General features: G+C 39.2%; 1 protein-coding gene across 2 annotated transcripts in view; it reads left to right on the top strand.

Moving 5' to 3' along the window:
* Window positions 1-4: 4 nt before the first annotated feature.
* ptprn2 (protein tyrosine phosphatase receptor type N2) overlaps window positions 5-15,379 on the top strand; it is a 152,518-nt gene continuing 137,143 nt past the window's right edge. The window contains exon 1 of one of the 2 annotated variants that reach the window (XM_007555631.2): window positions 5-353. In XM_007555631.2, coding sequence (XP_007555693.1) covers window positions 269-353 — 85 coding nt within the window. In that variant the 5' untranslated portion in view covers window positions 5-268. The remainder of the gene's footprint in view (window positions 354-15,379) is intronic. The other variant, XM_016673188.1, reaches the window with a different exon arrangement.

The raw sequence follows: 15,379 nt of genomic DNA, 5'->3' as shown, positions 1-15,379 counted from the left end.
TCAGGACCCTAGGAGGGGCTCCTCCGTCAAGCTGGTCGCTGTTCGTGGTGCTGAAACAACGCCTGGCTTCGGTTGTGCCTGAGCGAATCGTTCCGCCTCTCTCTCTCTCTGCCGTTCCTTCTCCCATCACTTTTAATTTCCTGTCCTGTGCAGCCGTCCTCCCCGCCTTCCCCCCCACCCCCATCACCCCCTCTGAGGTCGAGACTGAAAACAATGCAGTTTTAGCGAAGGTGTGCGGGAATGGATTAGTGCTGAAGGCAGGAGCGGTATGGATTCTCCGCGGTGTCCCGTCCTCGTCGCTGCGCTGGTCGTCTGCCTTTGCTCCTCACCTGCCGTCTCTGACAGGAAATTCGGTAAGAATCCGCGTTTTATTTATTTATTTAATCTTATTCCACGGTCGTTCCCAAATTACACTTCTACCAGAAGTGGGATCGTCTCTGCTTTGTTCCGTCGTCACGTTGTGGCGCTAAATCTCCAGATGCATAAACAAAAAAAAAAAAACAACAACCAAAAAACATTTAGCCTCTTTGCAAAACTTCAGGGGAGATCTCAGCGTGCAAACGGAATTATCTCGCAGAGTTTCCACATTGATGGAGGAGGTTGGATGAAGTCCGAAGATCCATCATTAGGAAAAGTTACGTAATCTCCCAGGCCTAATGGACGAGATGTTTCCTGTGGGACTTCTTCTCTACTTTCTACCCCATGTGTTTTCCGTCTGAACTGCACATCTGTAGTCCTCACTGTATTTAGTAGTATGACACAATGATTTACAAGATGGGCTAAACATGATGTGTGAAATAGAGCGAAGTTTGGTTGGATGGACGTTTTTTTTTGGTGACGAGCCAGTGATAGTCATACAAGTGCTTCACGGTTGATTTATTTCGGTATGTACAGATTGACTGCACAGTACAGAAACAACCCAAAAGAAAGGTCACAGAGTGATGCATTTCAAGCACCAAGCGGTTTCTAAAAGTAAAATGTGTCAGTTTTGGTTACTGAAGTCACATGCTGGTATCCTCGTGGGTAATTGGAAAATATGGAAAATTTGGTGGAAGGAAAAAGTTGGTGAAAATAGACATAACTGCTGTGTTGAGTGATAGAAACGTCTGACAGAAATTCACTGGTCCAAATCTATCAAGTGAGGTAAATGGGCTGTATGCTTTCAGAACAAGGTGAAGTTTGCTATTTAAGACGGATCTTCTTCATGCCACATTAATGCTACTATTTATATAAAGGAGCAATGGCAACACATTATCCCTGTATTAATAATGCATCTGTATTGGTCTTAAACATTGGGTTTAATCAGCTGCACATCGTAATCGTTACACTTGACAAATAAATGTTTCATTTTTTTAATTGAAATACTGACATAAATGACCTTTTAGACGTTCTGATTTGTTTAGATGCACTTGTGGCAACTGCTGATAAATCCTGAAAATGTGCTAAAATTATTGTCATGAATAATATAAGAAATATGCAAACTATAATTAAGAATAATACAAAATAGTCTAAAAACTGGTAAACATTCACTATCATCTGTAAAACAAAATTAAGTACAATAAAAAAATTTATTTCAAAACTATCTGAAGCTAAATTAAAAATGTGATCAACTATGGTTACAGTTAGATTGAAAATCATGTTAAATGAAATATAAATTATTAGCAAAAGAGTGAAAAGTCTTACATTTGTTTTTAAAATAACATTGATGGTCTCTGCTGGCCTCAGGTTTTCACAGGGAGGCTTTTCCAGAGGCCAGAGCTGAGATTCATGCCTCACACTTGAGGAATAATCAGGGAAGATCTTCTTATAAGCTCCAGGATTTGTGTAGCATACATGATAAGTGCAAATCTGATCTTAGAAAATTTAACAATTCTAAAAGATAGAGAAAACATTTGCGAAAAACCTTTACGTAATTTTTATGCGAGCTTTGTTTCTGGTCCTCACAAACATTTTTGCTGGTGATTTTTCAGACTGAGAGGAGTGGGAACACAAAAAAACAGAGCTTCATTAAATGCAACACCAGGAAGCACATACAAGATCATGAGCAGTCTGGAAAAGTTTGGAATTTGATTTTAGGGGTCTTCAGGACAGAAAATGAAAATTGGACCAAAGAAAATATTCATATTTTCTTTTTACCTTCTTTCTGTAAGTAATTTATTCTTTGTGCTATTTGTGTCTTTCTTCCTTTCCTTCTTTCTACCCCATGTCCTTCCTTCCTCCATCTTCCCTATCTTACTTCTGGGCTTGTTTTTCATCACTTTTTTTTCTTGCCTTCTTCAGTCTTGCCATCTTTGTGTCCAAACTTCATTCAATTTCTTAAGTCCTTCTCTTCTGTGAATTTCTCTCCTTCTCTGTGTCCCTCTTTCCTTCCTTTCTTCCATTTCTTTCATCTTACCTCTTTTATTTGTGCCATTTAGCTTCATTCCTTCCTGTCCCTCAGTGCATCCTGCCACTCCTTTTGTTATTCGTTTAGTATATTCTTCCTTCTCTCCTTTCTTCCTTACTTTCTTCCTAAAAAAAATAAGGTTGAATATTCTGTGTACTTATTATCCTTATGTGTTCTTCACAGACGGCCTCAGACATAAGTAAACAGCTTGATTAGATATATATATTTTTGTTTTTACACATATACATGTATTTTGCAGTGTATAGTAGAAAATCTGTTGTGATAACTGAATTCCCCCAGTTTTTCCCACTTCTTATCACACCTACTGCTTCATTCTGTGCTGCCAGAACACATGACAGAACAAACTGGATCATGAACAGGAGGCAAATATAGGTTTCCGGTCGGCATCCGAGATCTGCGATGATTCATACGGACACCGAACGAACTGCATCATAGTCGGTATATTTAGAGCAGGGGAGTGTCATTTCCCCCTTTTATTTAAATCAGCATTCGAGCCGCTTCTTCTGTCTTCCATCTAATCTTATACTGTTTTTATGTTTTTGTTTTTTTTTTCCGTGATGTTTGTGAGGTTATGGGTAAGGATATTTGGTAATGATCCCGTGCTTATTCCCCACGGGAGTTATTTAAAAAGAATTTTCACACTGCAGTTCTGAAACACTAAGCTCTTGATTGCGAGTGTCGCGGAAAGCTGGAGATACTAATTTTTATTTTTATATTTTTCATTAAATAAGGCCCCCTGTGATTTACGGCATGTAGAGCTCTGATTCAAAGTAAGCTGGTGTGATTAGTATGGGGTGGTATAAATAGTTCTACGGATACATATTTATGCAGTTTGTGTGGGAGAGAGACAGAAAGGGTGTGTGGTGCGTGGGAGTCCAGAATGTCTGAGGGAAAATGAAAGCAAACGTTAGGAGTTTTAGTCTGCAGCTTAATGTTTCAATAGTGCAAGTATTCAAATACCTTTATAAATCTAATTTATAAACAGAGTCTGCCTGCTTGTGTGTACGTTAATCTCGACATGAACCCAGCTGTTCTGTGGACGCTTCAGTTAAAGACCAAGAAGAGACTTGAAAAGAGTAAAACCTATCATCTGACAATGGAAAGAGGGATGGAACCTGAAATCTATCAAGTCATGGTCGTTCACTGGGCAAAGGGAAAATTAATCAGCCACGCAGCCAAGAGATTAATGGTAACTCCAGAGTAGGGGTGTTACCTACTCAAGAACTACTGTCCTGCCACTTTCAGCAGGTCATTCAGTTCTGCATAGATCTGGTAATGAGAGGTTAATTTAATTCAGTTGTGCATCTAAAGGCTGCAGCATGGTAGTCCGGCCCCTGCTCTCTCTGGACGACCCGCAGAGACGTTCAGATACTGTTGGAAAATCTGTTATCAGTTGTATTTTCAGCATACAGGCTTTTATCTGAAGACCTGTACACCTGGAGGGCACAGGGATTTGTTCTTATACCTGAGGTGGCTAAAACGATAATCTTTTTTTTTCTTTTTATGGCCAGAAACTCAAGTACAGAACTTTTGGAAAGTCCCAATAGCTCCTTCCCACTACGGGATCTTAAGAGAGACACTATTGGGGAAAAAAGTAATAGGAAGACGAGTTGGGAATACAGAAACATATGGAGGAAGGTGCTCAGGTTAGATGAGGATAACACTGAAATTTTTAAGCCTGTATTCAATATGCTATGTGTGGCTGAAAACTAACACAATAATGTTAAATGCTAATTGCACTTACTCTGGTTTTACTAGATACAACAATTTGGAAATCCCACTGTTTTTCTGATTTGAACACAGTCAACTATGATGGGGTTGAAGTTCCAACCTCTGAGGAAATGGAGCTCAGCTGAACCACATCGTCCCCATGAAACATGGTGGTGGCAACATCATGCTGTGGGGATACTTTTCTTAAGCAGATGCAGGGAAGCTTGTGATCAGAGTTCACTTTCCAGCAGCAAGGTGACCCTAAACTTAGAGTCACATCTAAATGAAGTGGCCTACATTAAAGCATACTTGTGGGTTAGAACGGTCTAGTCAAAGTCCAGATTTAAGTCCAGTAGAAAATCCTTGGCGAGGTTTTAAAATTGCTGTTCACAATCTCTGTCCATCCTAACTAAGTTTTAGCTCTTTTGAAAAAATAAATAAATTTATTTAGCAATAAATGTCTAAATGTGACCAAACTGGTAGAGAAATTCTCCCCAAAACTTGCGACTCGCTCAATAAAGTATTGATGAGGGCCAAACCTAACTGCACTAAATACATTTTATGTGTTTATTTGCAAAAGTAAAACAAAACAAACAAACAAAAAAAAACCACAATGTGTTGTCTTCATTGCATGTCACATCTCCACATTTATTTTCTGTTATTCTGTCACATAAAATCCAGATAAAACAAGTTTGTTCAACGGGGTGTCAATACTTTTGCAAGGGTCAATTTTACCTGCCAGTTGATAAATTTGCCATTTGCTGCATCTATAAACCGTTAACATGTATAATATCCACATTGGAGAGCGGTGGTTTGAAATACCTGAGACAAAGCTCTGTTTGTTCAAATGACGTCAGAGCTGCTTCTTTTCGGCGTTCGCTCAATGAGACGAGACCATAAAAGGGTTAAAGCGTTAACTTCCAGCCCAGATGACTCACCAGCCATCCTCCAGTCTGACGCCTGTAAGTGCCATTCAAAACCACGCTTGTGAACTGATCAGAAACTAAGGTATTTTCTAATTACAGCAGCATTACTCACACGAAACACAGTTATGTAGATCACAGCGTGCTGTTGTAAAAGAAAAAGGAAAAATGCTCGACAACGACTGATGCAACCTACGTTTGAGGGGTGACGGAAACTTATTCTGAGAAAGTTATTAAAAAGCCTCCTTTGACTAATGACTGTGTTGTCACCTGAGCAGTGTTTACCCAATGGAAAACGCGCAAAAATTGATTTTGGTGCGCAGCAACACTCCACTGCTTTGCCTTTCAGATTTGCCATCAGGAACGTCGTTAAGATTCCGTGCGGCATCTCCGTTCTGTTTGCAACGGGTACGGCAGTGCTCGGAATCCCAATAACAGCTCCGGAAAATCCCAACAGATTTCTTTAAAAAAAAATAAAAAAGACAGTCATTCTCCAGCTGCGAGGTCATGCTTTGAATCATTAGGTCGTTGAACATGAAAGCACAGATCCATTAAGACATGTGTCATGGATTTGGCAAGATGAAACATGTCAGTGTAAGTCTTATGGAAGCAGCCCATCATACACAAATGGAGAACAGAGCATTTATTGCCAAGATTGAGGATTTTACTGCTGCGTATTGATTACAATGATAACTACAGGCTTTAAGGATTTCAAAACCCTGTTTACAGAAACAGCTCTCTTACGCTCTCAATTTAAGATGCAGTGCAAGTGTTATCACCAGTGCGTACATAAATATAAAGTATTCTAAGCTTCTGCTGCTGGAGCTTTTCATTGCACGTGGCTATCAGCAACCATCTTCAAATGCACACAGACAAGTTAGAGTTGATTCATATGCTATCTGTTTTGTCACTGGCCTGTTTCAGATGATAGATCTCAGAACTGAGTGGTGGCATCAAATTCTTATAAAGGTGCTAAATCATCACAGGGGGATGAAATATGCTGTATCAACGTAAAGGTTGATACTTCACCACAGGCTTGGGAAAGTGGGCCTCGCCTTACTGGATTTGCATCATTTTGTTCCGTGCAAACTAAAAGCAGGAGGATTCACACCGGAAACAAGTGTAACTTCAACTGTAGTGTTGGTGAGGGAGAACAAACAAAATGGAGATGTGTAGCAGGATCTACGGAGCCAGATACACCAAACTTAATTATAGTCTCAATGTTTATTGGCTTCCCTGTTGGGATGTGCAAAATCTTTGATTTAATCAGATGATGCTACGATTATACTTCAGGTGGGTTTGGAACAGAACAAAGGATCGATATTTGGAACAGCACTCATGGCCACTTTTAACTCTAGAGTTGCACCTCTCGTGGTGGCAGTGTTTTGGCTTTTCCCTGTTACATTTGTTCTGATTTGCTGTTTTTGTAAACTTTTGTTTATATTTTTTTTTGGTTGAGGTGTTGCATGTTTGGACAATTGTTTCTTCTGGTTTTGTATGTTGTGCATCTGGAAGCATTTCTGCTCTTACCTCCTTACTTTCGTACAGTTGCTGTGATGCATAACTACGTCAACAATGTATTGTTTTGGGAGCAGCTGATTATCATTTCAAAAGATCAAATAATGCCTGAACTACAACTCCAGAACCCAGAAGACTTGAAATGGAGGCTTCATGGATGCAGAGCAAGTCCAACGAGCAGAAAGAGGAAGAGGAAGTTCAAACAATTTCCTTCATCCGTTATGATAGACGAGCATCGTGTCCCCAACTCCAACATCTCTGCTCAACTTTTTTAACTGTACAGCCAGACATATATTTATGTCTGGCTAAGGTGCTAATCCACCTTATTTGCAAAAGCAAATAAGGTGGATTAGCAGTGCTTCCCAACCACCGATGATGTCATCCAGGACATGTTGCTGTGAAATATCAGCCCTGTCAAAGTTGAGCTGTTTGCATGTCATCACAATCATGAGTCTGTCACACAGATCCTTTCTGCCCAAAGCATCACCATCCACAACTCGATGAAGATACTTGGATGATATGAGTGGTGTCATAACTCAAATTTTGTCACATTAAAACCACAAACTTAAACGGAATTCAATATGATTGAAGGGGAAGGAAAATGCTACACAATAAAAAAAAAAAAAAAAAAAAAAAACTCCAGAATGTGTAGTATCATTATGTAATTTATTGAAAATTTTCCACATTACTCTTTGCCTCAATGTCAATCTGATTGGTTGGAGGTAATCTTTAAACAACAATTTTGAATTCTATTTTGGTCTAGTCTTTGAGCCATTCTAACACACGTAAATGCATTGATCCGATCTAATAATAATAATAATAATAATAATAATAATAATAATCTTTATTGACATTATAAAAAACATGCATTTTACCTAAATTTGGTGCCTTAGATATAATGCTAGCTGGCATTTAATGCCCTGATGGCTACTGGGTATAAACTGTTCTTCAGTCTTTTTGTTCTCACTTTGGTACTCCTATGTGCTGTGTCAAAGGTGTGAGCAGTCTTCAAAAATGTTCCTCGCTTTCTTAAGTCATCCGGACCTGTGGAGCTCTACAAGAGAAGCAGAGGGCAGTCGATGGACTGCAGGGCACAGATTTTATGATTCTCTGGAGAGTCTTCCTGTGAGCTGCAGTGCAGCTGGAGAACCACACACGGAGGCAATAGCAGATGATGCTTTCAACAGAGCATCAATTGAAGGACACCAACAGTTTTTGAGAGAGGCTCTTCCTGAAGACTCTCAGGAAATGGAGTCCCTGCTGTGTTTACATCCCAGGCCAGGTTATGCAGGTTATTCTTGGGTGTTGCCAAGAAATGGAAGATTGGCAGTCTCACCACCCTGTACTCATAGATTTATAGTGATTGAAAGTTTACATTACTTCTAAAATCCACTATGAGCTCATGTGTCCACAAAATGGAAAACTGCAGTTTTGGGCTTCCTATCACTTGTTTCAACATTGACAACTGTTCCTCTTGTGTAAAGACCAGTTTTGTGGTATTTATGACTAATGTCCCATCTTAGCTGTAGATTGCTGCAGTTCCTCCAGTTACCATTGGCCTCTCGGTGGATTCTCTACTTCACCGTTTCCCAGCCCCTGTCCTCAAGGCTCACTGCCCTGCATGTTTTAGATGTTTCCCTGCTTGATCCCTTCCTGATTTGGCCGATTCAGTTCTCTGTTTGCTCATGTTTTTTGCCAGATAATGATATTGCAATGTTTAGACTTGACGATTGTAATCATAGTTAATAACCCAGTTAAACAAAACAACTTTTTGAGGTTCCTATGATTTTCTGACCAAGGTCTTCAGACTGTACCATGTATGAAGCTATGATATATATATTTTTTTTAATTACTTTAGTTAATAACTGAATGTAGTAATTTTACTCATGTAGTTTTTGAATCTTGTTTTGTAAGACACTTTGTGATTTCATGTTTCAAAAGGTGCCATGTAGGTTTTACTTACTCCTTTTACTCACGTTTCCAGGTACTGAAGCCTCATTTTTTACAGCTCTGATGGAAGTGAAAAGACGGATCCCAAGAGAGGAGCTAATAGTGCTGCAAAACTAATACAGCCCCTCTCTCATGCTCTCAATAAAGATTGTGGCGCAATTTTTTTGCCTGCCTTGGGATTTCTGAGTCATCCTGTCAGATCTGTTAGAGGGTCAAAGTGAAGCACAGTGTGTTCAGTTGAGACTTTATTGACACTTTGAAAGCGAAACCTCTCTGGAATTCTCTAACGGCGTCGGCTCAATAATAACCTTTTGGTCGGAGCTTTATTTTACAGAACATCCGCTCTTTGTGTGCTGGATGGCTAAATGAGCATCCCGTGTGTTATTTGCAAAACCCATTTGCCAAAATAAATGAGCTCCACAGCTGCTGCAGTCAGTGTGAGAGCCATTGATCAACATTAGGATTTTCTGGTATCATCTGCTGTTGGGCATTATATGTACCTAGTCTTAACAGTAAACAGCGTACAGCATAAAATAAAAAATAATGAAAAAGAACATTTACTTAGATAAAAACATTTACTTTTAGGCAAATTGTCTTTTTGAATAGTACCAGTCATACACTTGGTGATTAATTCAGCTAAGTTATTAAAAATAAAAGAGAGGTAAGGAATTAATTGCTAAAATAAGTTGAATTCTGGACTCAAACCTTGTGTTCTGGAGAAAAAAAAAGCTCTAATTTCCCAGTTAAATTAGGTAAAATTCTAACATATTGACCCACTAATATTATGTACACACTGACTTAGTGACTGTAATACATCGTGATCATGTTGTTCCACAGAAATACAAAGGTGTGTAGTTAGAATTCATTTGGTTAGAAAGTACTCCATTATCTGAGCTCGGGGAACCATAGAAATATTGAATAAATATGACGTGAGAATGAACCATACATGTGGTTGCATCTTCTGGAAATACTAAATCTGAATAATAAAAATAATTTAAAAAATCCTAAATAAGATTTAAGCTTGAACTACTGTAGGATGACTCAGAGAAACACAAACTGTACCCCAATTGGCTATTCTAATGTACTTTGTTTTTGTTGGATTAAGTTTCACTCTTAAAAGAATAAGTACTGATTTTCTGATCAAGAAAATACCAGGCAGTAGGCTGTATATTTATGTTTTGGGAATCGGTGACAGCTGATATGATAATAAGCAGTAGCACATTGAGAGGAAAGTGGTTTTCTCATGTCTCTTTGTCAAACATTAGAAGCTCTTAAGGGAGACAGAGATGGCTCAAGCTGTTTCAAGTAGACATGTTAAGAGAGTATCTATTTTTTTTAGACTCATCTCTGCTCTGGTTTTAAGGTATAATTTGCTGATAATCTGAGTCAAGGAGGAAAAATATAACCTGAGAAGGAGAACGGTAAAAAAGAGATGTTCAAATGTAACTTGATAAACTACAGCAATTAATCCATTGATAAGCAAGAAGTATATTGATTTTCTTGTTGCCTTCACTCTCTCTGCTGGAGACATTGAGTCCTCACTTTCATGCAGCTATAACTATGATGTGCACTCACGCACTGCTGCAGACCAAACACATCTTTATGCAGTATTAATACCCTTCGGTATATTGACGTGTTACTACAAACTTCAGTGTATTTAAACCAGGATTTTAGCTGGCAGGCAAACACAAAGTAGTCGACTTTGCAGACTGTTATATAAATATCCATAGTTTTTAAAATGATGTACAAATCTAAAATCTAAAATGTGACTTACATGTGTATTAACCCATCAGTACTTTGACAACTCTAAATAAAATCTGGTACAACCAGTTGCTGCAACCTTACTTGAATTCACCTGCATAGATTCGTCTCAGTAATATGCTGTTCGGTGAAGGCCTCAGAGGTTTATTAGAGGATATTAGTGAACAGACAGCATCATTCAGACCAAGGAACACAGCAGACAGGAGAAGGAATATTGGAATAAAAACACCTTCCTGTCAGTGGATCAGTTCCCCACATAGCAGTGCCTCCAACACCCCAGCAGCGGCTGGTGGCTACTTCAGCTGAGATCTATGAATTTCTAGGTTGGTAATTTGGCAGTTGACTATTTTAGTGTTCGACAAGGAGTTTTTATCGCTCAGAGAGAATCCCAGTGAGCGACCGTGATGCACGGACTCAATCTTCTCCTGAGCTGCACTTTTCGGTGACACGGACCACATAGTATTCTCATGTCTTTTCATAAGACCACGTAGAAGTTCTCTTGCACATTTGTACATCCGTTTTTAGTTTGAGATTGAATGCTGTTAGTGAATGAATTAGCCTGAAAGTAATTTGTGTGTTTGATCGACGTAGAGGACAGTGACGCTTTTGTGAAGATTCAGAAAGATCTTCATGCTTGGCGAAAAAGTAATCAATACCGTTTCAGCTGTGATTAAAGCAGTACTCTGCCTGTTTTGTCTCCTGGAGATGTTGATAATTACTCTGCACAATTTATCAGTGCAGAGAAGAGGTACTTTCCTCTTAGCGACTAATTTATTTTCCTGTTCTCTGTTTCTTGTTTTATATTAGTCGTGTTGCTCTTATATTCTGCTAAGATCCATTCCAATTTGCAGCACTTTGCAAAAGTATTACTACCCCTAAAAGTTTTTCACATGTCATGCTGTAACTGCATTGAATTGTATTTCACCTTCAAGCAGTACAGCAACCGCAAGCACACATCCGGAGCTACAGTGAAATGGTAAAGATCAAAGCTCATGTGTAAGAATGGCCCAGAGAAAACTGGGTCCGAAGAGTGGAAGGATTTCTGTTTTCATCAGGTGCTTTTCTGCTAGATTTGACTAAGGTTCATTGACATGCAATTAATTTGTTCCATTGACCAAGTGCTTTGTCCAGTTTTGTGTTGGGACATCAGGATGGAAATAATAGCAGCACAAGTTGCGATGCTATTTCAGAAACTCTAAAGCAACATGTAATAATAATCTACATTAATACAGCTGAAATGGGAAATGAAGCTTCTTTTGCAAAGAAAGATGTTTTATCCCTTGGTGGCATTTGGTATTATGAAGTTGCCGGCTCCATGCCGAACCAGAACCTTGGCATTTTTCATTTTGCCTGCATTTGCATGTCAGTTGGTTTCACACGTGCAGAAAATTGGATCCCAGGATCACTGCAACGCTGGGATGACCTGTAGTTTATTTTGGGTTCAAGTGGCAGTAAACTTTTCCCCTCATCTGGAGAACTTGATATTTCCCCCTGGCCAGGTTGATTCACTCGGAGCTCCTCAGAGCGTGACAAGGAGGATGCTTAAGTGTTTGACTTGCTCCGGTTCTGCACTTCAACACTCAATCACGTCTCAGATGAGGGGAAGAAAATCAAACGTCTGAATCACTCAGAGCGGGTCGGGGAAAAGGTCAAGCTAGCCTATTTCTGGGTCCTCAGTTGCCACGGTGATGCCATCTTTAATTCATGGCGGTCGTCGGGAGCTGTCGCCTCAAGCTGGCAACTGAGTGACTGAGAGTGACCTGCTTGAGTGGGAATTCGGACAGAATTGTTTTTGGTTACGCTCCTCCAGATGTCAGGTGGTCTCAGGTGGTGTCAGGTCCTCTCTGTAGCCAAAGCGACCTCAATTTCTGAGCCTCAAGCGTTGGCTAATTACTCTCTGAGGCTTTTCATTTGTATTTTTGTGCTGCAGGACAAGTTCTGCTCTCTGGAAACAAATTTGTGACTTGTGTAAAAACTTTTTTTTTTTAAATCATTTGAATAAAACAGAACAAACAATTTAACCAGTTTTCCATTATATTGACTCTGATTAAAAATGATTTGTATTTCTTTCGAACTCAGACAGAATTTATTTTAAAGTTTTACTTAGCTATAATTTTTTATTTGGAGCTAATAAAAAATAATAATATTTCCGCTTCACCCTTATTAAATTATATTCTCTATATACACCTTTAATCCGTTGAAGTTGTCATGTCAGACCACTGTGTGGCGCTGTGATTTTAGGAAGTCGTCGAAACGCGCATGCGCTTTTGATATTTAGCGCCTCATTTAGAAAACTGCAGCCCGTCCCTGAAGAAGTAACCGCGCATGTATATCATATCATATCATATCATATCATATCATATCATATCATATCATATCATATCATATCAGAAGTTGCGTTGACCTGAACAGGTAAAGTAGCACAACACAGCATAATGCTATCCGCCATTGTTTTTGTTGTTATCTGCCTGTGCATGCGTAGAAGAAACCCTTCAGCTATGTGTTCATCGCTTTCGCCGCTCTTGCACCTGCGGAGTAGGGCACACCTCAGTGGGGGCTGTTCCCGAAAAGTTCTGAGACCTTGTTTCAAAAAGACTCTGATCTGTTTGAAACGAAGATCAGTTTCCACCGCGGCTGGATCGCAACAAAAATGTCAGGGTTTCACTAACGAGCGGCTTCGTGTAATAAATGGGGTAATTGACTGAGCATCCATGGTTCCCAAAACATTTTTCTCAAAGAATGAAAAATGTTTTCCTCAAAAAAATGCAAAATGTCTTTAGGTTGCATTTGCAGACAGAACAAAATTGTTTATCTTACTGTTTCTTTTTTTTTTTTTTTAGTTAAGATGCCACTGACAGAGGCTCAAATCCAATTTCTGGTTTTCTTCTAAGTCTAAACTTCTGGTTTTGATTCTGGCAGACTCTGGGTGATTTTTTATAATAAAAGTACTCTTCCTAAAACAAAACATCATCTGAGCATAATTTCCCTTTAAGCAAGATGACTTGATTTGACTTACGTAATGCCGAGCCTAGTGGAGCTACTTTTATTTTAGAAAGGGAAAGCCATAATGACTCAAGCTGTTTCGATGTAGACAGGCGTGCGGTGATTTGCTTGCAGGTGATGTTCTCTGCTATCCCTGCTGCAGCCATGCTCTCCCTACTCTGCTCCCATGTGCTTTTATTGCAGTTGTCACCCACTGCGGCTTTCCAAAATGGCTTTTTTGGCAGGCAGCACATGTGAGTGTGTGATTAGGAATGAGTCAGGTGTCCTTGCTGGTGGCTTATATTTATTGTAAAGGATCCCAGAGAGTGGATGAAATATGTCTCTTAGCTGCAGCAGGCTCTGGGAGTGGCTGTCCTCGCTGCCAGGCTCTCAGCATCCTTCCTTGGCCCCCTCTGATATCGCAGATGGTAGCCCAGCACAGGCCAACCACCTGTGAGGGAAACTATCACATACTTCTTATTCAGGATTTGGTTTTGCCTCTTGGGGACGTTTTTTAATGATCCAGGCAAGGTCAGCCAATCACAGCCAGATTTGTCAAATCTACAAATTTTAACTGATGGATTAATAGGTTTGAAATATGTACTTTTACTGTTTTTATTGCGAGATCTTTTTTTTCTTAAGGTGACATTCAGAATGCATTTCCCTCCTCTTTGTTTTCACGCCTCTTAGGCTGGACACCCATGCTCTTTGTCCCTGACACACAGGGAGATTTCAGCTGAAGGTTAATAGTTTCTGAGCGTGTCTCTACGCAGACGTATGTGCCGCCGTCGGGTGCAGATAGTTGTAATAAAACCAAGATACAGGTCGTAGGGTCCAAGCTGTACATGAATTTTGGGAAGTTTTACGGCACAAAGTAAACAGTTTTATTAAAATACATAGTGCTGTCATTTTGTTTTTATTGTACCAAATTTTAGCTATCTTCTGCTAAAAAAAACCCCTGCATCACTAACTCACTTCAACTGCTGACCTGATCCTCGTGGATTCTCCCTGCATGCTGTGTTTATGAATCAGGTCACATTGCGTCTATTTCTGGAGGGGGGAAAGCTTCTGCACATTTAGAACACCTGCCGCTAGCTCACAACAAGAGCTGCCACTTGAGTAAAACAAAAAGCCAACCCCCCCACCACCCCCAAGCCCCCACCAAAAAGAAAAAAACAAAACACCTAAGCTGCTTGTTTCCATGGCCAAATATCAAATTGCCATTGTATAGTGTTGAATGAATCGACATTGTATAACGTTATAACACAAGAATAGTGTTTGACATAAACAATTGCACTCTATGTTTAGGGTCATTGTCCTGCTGGAAGGCGAACTTCCACTTGTCTAATCCCTTTAGATGCCTTTGTATTTAGCTTCCCATCAACCCAAAGTAACTTATCTGCCATTCTGTAAAAAAAAAAAAAAAAAAAATGCATCCACACACCATTGTACTGTAGCTAAATCAATCTCAGAGGCCAACTTAGATTTGGAATTAACCTCAATTAACTATTTTGCTCGTGTAAAGTTGAAAAAATACCAGTTTTCTTATTGTTGAGCTCTTATTGTTGACTAAGCTAACAACAATTAGCATTACAAACACTTAACCGCTTTTCCGGACATATAGTGTGTTAAAGTTCAGTGTTGATCTGTTTTGACTGGAGTACCTTTTTTCCCACATTGTTAGAGAATAACTTGTGGTAATTTTCAAATTAGATTTCTTCTGATATCTCGTTATCCCTTTACTGCAGGTATCAATATCCAACATTCCCACCTCAAGGAAAACTTACATTTTTGAAATTTGAGTATTTTAATTTGCGTCAAAGAGAAATTCATAATTAAGCTGGACCGTTCAGCAACAAGAACATTCTTTTTTTTTTTTTTTTTTTTTTATGAAAGCACTTGAAAAGCTCAAATCCTGTTATGTTGTTGCAGAACAGCAGTGCTTTAAAAATCTGATGTTTTACTGAGGTTGTGCTTATTATGACAAAGTTAAAAACCATGGCACTAAAAGAAAAGGCTGTCACAGAGGAAAAAGTTAAAAACATCAGAGTTAGATCGCAAGCAGATAAACAATGTATATATATAGATATATATATCTATATATCTATAGATATATAGATATATATAT

Source organism: Poecilia formosa, unplaced genomic scaffold (genome assembly GCF_000485575.1).
Source record: "Poecilia formosa unplaced genomic scaffold, Poecilia_formosa-5.1.2 Scaffold71, whole genome shotgun sequence".
NCBI classification, from domain to species: Eukaryota; Metazoa; Chordata; class Actinopteri; order Cyprinodontiformes; family Poeciliidae; genus Poecilia; species Poecilia formosa.
This window is presented reverse-complemented; position numbering and strand designations above follow the sequence as displayed.